The 6,000-nt window shown below is 37.5% G+C and overlaps 1 protein-coding gene across 1 annotated transcript in view; it reads left to right on the top strand.

Moving 5' to 3' along the window:
- The first annotated feature begins 1,198 nt into the window (after nt 1-1,198).
- LOC129233922 (organic cation transporter 1-like) overlaps nt 1,199-6,000 on the top strand; it is a 36,591-nt gene continuing 31,789 nt past the window's right edge. The window contains exons 1-2 of the mRNA XM_054867845.1: nt 1,199-1,230; nt 1,405-1,559. Of these exons, the coding sequence (XP_054723820.1) occupies nt 1,199-1,230; nt 1,405-1,559 (187 nt within the window). The remainder of the gene's footprint in view (nt 1,231-1,404; nt 1,560-6,000) is intronic.

The raw sequence follows: 6,000 nt of genomic DNA, 5'->3' as shown, positions 1-6,000 counted from the left end.
GTGGAGCTGTCCCCTTATTGCATCGATATTGTCAATCATGATACTTACACCCTTGTGCAAATTAATTGAAACAAAATATTTTTTCCATTAATTTTAAAATCATTCCAAGTATTCTTCCCCAATCAAACTAAAATTTGTAAACATAATTCTGGGATGAATAAATCCCTTACCTGTCATCAATTTACACCTATCAGAGGAGTTCTGAGAGCGCATGTGCAGGAATTTCCGAAGATGAAAGCTGCAGCTATGATCACGTCGGTTGAGATTTCATTGTGATCAGCAGTGGATGTGACACCGCGAAAGCGTGCAAAGATTGTTACTCTTTCCGAACGCCTATAGAGATATTTCAGAGATAGTTTGCTTAAGAGTTGCAACTATGAGCCGTATATTATGAAACAAAATAGAGAAACAGGATCCATATTACTAAAGCGGAGAAAGAAACGTGGCCGAAAATCGAAATATCACTAAGAGATGACTCTTTTCTACTTATGCAAAGTAAAAAAGATCATCGACAGACTAGCACAGCATTTGATAGTTATTCAAAAGAAAATGGAATAAATATTAGCTAATCTACTGTTCGGAGGCACCTTTTTGCAGCCTATCGGCCGATAAAGAAACAGCTCTTATGACCCAAAGAATGAAGAAAAAGCGCGACTTGTGGGAGTTAAAATATAAGGATTCGACTGCTGAATATTGGAAGAAAGTACTATTCAGCGACGAAAGTAATTTCACTGTCTTAGACCAAAGAACTCAACACGTGCAGAGATCTCCAGGCGAAAGAAAATGAACCAATTTGTAAAACACCCTCAAAAGAATATGGTTTGGAGTTGTTTCGGTTACGATGGTGTTGGTTCTTTGCAGCCTGTTTAGAGTGTGTTGCGTTCTCAGCAATATATTACCATTCTGGGAAAAAAGGTTTTATTAGAGTTGAAAAACGATACCTAGATGGAACGAAGTTTTTCCAGTAGGCTTTAGACCGTTCCCATTTTTTCAAAGTGGTCAAGAAATTCATGTCTGAGAACCAAATTGAGACATTGGAATGGCCTGGGAAGTTTCCTGATATCAAGCCAATTGAAAATCTTTGGAATATAGGCAGGAATCGCCTATTGATACGGAATGTTCAACTATGGAAAAGCCAATAACTGCACTAATTCATGTTTGATACAAAGACCCAAATATTATTAATGATTGCAAGAAAATGGTGGATTCCATGCTGAATCGTGTCCAAATGTTAGTAAAAAAAATCCTGAACATCATATTATGCAATACAATGTTTTGATTTTATATAAATTTAAATAAAATACCGTTTCTTAGTTTTCTTAATTTTTCGAGTTTGTTTCAATTAATTTGCACAAGGGTTGCACAAAATAGTTATTCTATAATTAACATTTTTTCACTCCCTAGTATCGGACGCAAACCTGTTTTTTTCTTGGTAATCCTGGTGACGGCTATAACAGCCATCTCATCCGTGCTCATGACGAATTTCACAGTATTTCTAGTGCTCCGGACCATCAACGGAAGCCTCATGCCATCAGTATTCCAGTTGCCCTTCATCATACGTAAGTATAAATTTTACCGATTTGTACAACAATGTGCTGAAGTAGATGTAGGAGTTCTGCTTGCTTTTTGGTAGCAGTGTTTTTTGGTAGCCTTCTTACGCTCACTGGCCAATGAAATAGATACCCTAGATCAATATCTTATTGGATCACCTTTTGCACGGATAGCTGCTCTGATTCATTTGGGCATCGAGTCTATAAGCTTCTGGAGTGCATTTATATCCAGAGAATTGCATTGGCTATGCAGCTTTTTAGATCTTGTAAATGAGATGGAAGAAGGAAGAGAAGAGTGCTGTCGGATTCGTCTTTCCATCTTATCCCACACATTTTTTATGGGGTTAAGATACGGGCTGTGCGAGGCCACACTGTAAAAACGATTCAGAAACGTTCCTGGAAAATGATGGGCAGCTGATGTGCCCAATTTCTGCCAGTAACATATCCTGCAAAGTCCAGGAACGTTTTCCGCTAAAATTCAGTAACCTTCCTGATATTATCCTAGAATCTTCCTGAACAATTCAGAAATCTTCCCGTTAATAGCCAATCGTGTCTCTGGAAAATTAGAGGAAACTTAGGAAGTATAATACAATACCTTGGCATCTTCCTCATTTATTGCGGAAGTTCCACGAGCATTAGTGCAAACATGGCCAAAGCTAAACCAGGATTGCAAGTAACGAGAATTCCACTCGCTGCAATTCTGGCAAAGCAACGTAGTCCATCCTTATTCGCTCCTATTGGGAGTTTAAATTAGCATGAACGGGCCGTAATAGAACTGAAGCCGATACAGTTTATAAATGCGCTCAGTTAATCTTTAAACTGGGAGGTAAAACTATTTTTCACAACAGTGAAGTCTGCATTCGGTCAACTTGTAGTAATTCAAGAAACTTTTTTACAATAATACTTGATTTTTCCAGGAAGTAGATAAATACCATTAAAATCCAGAAACGTAACACGGAAATACCCAGTAACGTCTCGGAATTTTTTTACAGTGCAGGGAAGGTGTTGGAATTATCGTCCGTGAAGTATTTGTTGCCATTAGGATAAAAATGCAACATTGCAGGGTGCACTTGATTTACCAGTATGTCTAGGTATCGCACGGCTGTTTTTTCATCTTCGAGGAACACTAGGGCACCACTTCCATGCGAGCAGAACATGCTCCATATCATGATACTCCCTCCAGACCCTTGCACAGTGCAAGTAAAGCAAGAAGTTTCTTTCGAAGGTTTCCAATTCATTGACCAGTGAGTGTAGATATAATTTCAGAATAAATTTTTTGTCATTAATCTTGAGAATCAGATTACAAGTGGGCTGGGTAGATAGCTCACAAACAAGACACGTGCACAAGATCTAGCGAAGAACTAATCTTTGTGCTAAGGGCTACTGGAATAAGATACAAGAGCTCCAGTGGAAATTACTGCCATGTGCAGGTAAAGGGCAGTAACTGCAAAGTTTTCATTTTCATTTTTTTGCATTTCTGTCATCTCTTGTCCATTATCTTTATTGTACAAGCTCGCTTATTTGGTTTCCGCTGAAAAAAAAGGCTTGAAAAAGACGTCTAATTCCAACACTTCCCTATTGTTAGTATTGAATCCAAAACGTGTTTCTTCAAATATCTCGAAACCAAATTTCTGCAGATACTGCCGTTTCCCTGCACACGGCAGATTAGACGGGGACTTTCATCATTATTTATGTAAAATCTACGAGTATGAAAGCATCGAACAAAATTGTTGATTCCTTGTTTTTGTGAGTCGGTGTTTGTTGCTGCATTGGTTGAAAACGTAGGCTGATTCTAATTTTGAAGTGGTCACACAAGCGACAGTAGTACCTGAAACCTGAAAAAAGAGATAACAATATTGCAGTTTATAAGAAGTAATATTCCTCACATAAATAATAGCCGATGATCGAGTAACCCGCTTGCTTCAACAATGAAACTCGTGTCACGGAATGATAATTTGATAATATGATTTGGTAGAGTCTAACGTGCAGGGAAGGCTTAAAGTGACAAGGCTGAGCTCGACCCGGTAACTTAATTGTTTTACTGGTAAGACTGTCATTTTAGGACAGAGGTTCCCAACCGGTGGTTCGCGAACCCCCAGGGGTTCGCGAGGTGCAAGAAGGGGGTTCGCGAAAATTTTGGTGCAATGGCGGATTTTTCCTAGTTTGGTAAAAAATTATAAAATATTCAATTTGCACACATAGTTGCTAATTTTTTTTTTAATTTGAAAACGCGCCAGACTCTTGTATTAAGCTCAAAAAAAAAAAAAAAAATCTTTCAGCGGTTTTATAATCTTGGTTAAAAAGAAATTTTCTCATTTTTTTCTCGATAGACAACAAAAAGAGATATCCTTCCTTCTTTATTGCGAGGCGCCATGCAGAAACGTTGTATTAAGCTGTGGCGGGGATCACGATGACTTTAAAAAGGCGCCATCGCGTGGAGTCAATCAAACAATATACATAATATACATATGTCGAAAAAAATAAAGAATTCTCAAACAATGCATCATAGGGGTATTATTTCTAATCTGGTTGAAATATAACTCGCGAATTTCCGCCGAATTCAGTCATCGAATAGCAGACATGACAGCAAAAGGCTCCAAACTTCAAATTTATTACTGGCTTTTACCCATTTGTTCGTTTTCAAAAATATATAACATCAGCATGCTCATAGTTCTGGGGAAATAGTTGTTAACAGACGTATTTAGAGATACTTTAGAGATGCTTGAAAACAAGTGATTTTGTTTGCAATTGCTTTTGCTACGTGAACTTGCTACTCTGTTTGTGAAGTTATAATCGTGTTGGTAATTTTTATGATTTAAGAACTTTCTGCTGTTATGAATCGATGGTTGAAAACTGGTAGTTTGGTTGAGCGACAAATGGACAAGCAGTCAATCGATCAACCCTCAACATCAGCAGTAACTTTCGAATCAACACAGGATATTGAAATAGATAGCTGTAATGAACTGCCGCCTCCCCGGACTAAACAAAAAAGTGAACTAGGGGAGAAAAAAGGAAAAAAGCGAAAATATGACAGTGACTATTTACAAATGGGCTTTTATTTTACTGGAGAAGAGTCTGAACCTAGACCGCTTTGTCTTCTCTGCAACGAAGTTCTAACGAACAGCAGTTTGAAACCGTCACTTCTGAGAAGACACCTCGAAACAAAGCATCCGACGCACAAGGACAAACCTATCGAATATTTTAAAAGAAAATTGGAATATAATAAAAAGTGTAGCGTCTCTACGTTCCTGTTAGAATACAACGAAGATAGTAAAATGGCCCTTGAAGCTTCATATCAAGTCAGTTATAGAATTGCAAGATCTGGACAGCCACATACAATTGCAGAAAACTTAATTGGACCGTGTGCTAAAGATATTGTTAAGTGTATGCTGGGAGAAAAGTCATCAAAAAAAAATTGACCTGGTTCCGCTATCAAACAACACAGTATCACGCAGAATTACTGATTTGGCAAGTAATGTGGAGAAAGAACTTGTGAATAGAATAAAAGAGAATAATTTTGCGATCCAGCTTGATGAGTCGACTGATGTAGCAAACGCTGCAATATTACTTGTCTATGTTAGGTATATTTTTAACGATACAATTAAAGAAGATGTACTATTTGCAAAACCTTTGAAAACCAACACAACTGGAGAAGCAATTTTCGAACTGGTCAACAGTTACTTTGAAGAAAATGGAATAGATTGGTCTTTGTGTGTGGGTGTATGCACGGATGGTGCAAAATCAATGACAGGAAAATTTGTTGACTTTGTGGTGCGAGTAAAGAAGATCAACGAGAAAATTGAATGGACTCATTGGTGCATTCATGGACAAGCATTAGCATGAAAGCGTATTCCCGCAGAATTATCCGCTACTTTGAATGATGCGGTAAAAATTGTAAATTTCATAAAATCACGTGCCACAAACTGCCGTCTATTTCACGAGCTTTGTGAGGAATTGAGAAGCCTTCATGTTACTTTACTTCTTCACACAGAAGTTAGATGACTTTCCCGTGGCAAAATTTTGACACGCTTATTTGAATTGAAGTCAGAAGTTCAAGCATTTTTTGTTGATCATCCATTTCACTTGTCCACTTGCATATTCGAACCTCTTTGGATGCAAAGGCTTGCATATTTAGCTGACATCTTTTCAAAATCAAATGAATTAAATCTATCCTTGCAAGGTGCAGTTGTTAATATTTTCGTTGTATATGATAAAATTGAAGCTATGGTAAAAAAATTGAATTTCTGGATCCAATGCCTGGAAATGGGTGAGTTTTCTTGTTTCACTTCTCTTAGCAGTTTTTTATCAGAAAACTCAATGAATCTTGATGAAAGCGTTAAAAGAAATGTATGTGAACATCTGCAACATCTTGAACTAACTTTTGACGAGTATATTCCTAATAGGCGTAACGTCCCTCTCTCAAACAACTGGATACGCAATCCTTTTGAAG

This window comes from Uloborus diversus, unplaced genomic scaffold, assembly GCF_026930045.1.
Source record: "Uloborus diversus isolate 005 unplaced genomic scaffold, Udiv.v.3.1 scaffold_807, whole genome shotgun sequence".
NCBI lineage: Eukaryota > Metazoa > Arthropoda > Arachnida > Araneae > Uloboridae > Uloborus > Uloborus diversus.
Note: the sequence above shows the minus strand (reverse complement) of the source record. Positions and strands in the feature narration are given on the sequence as shown.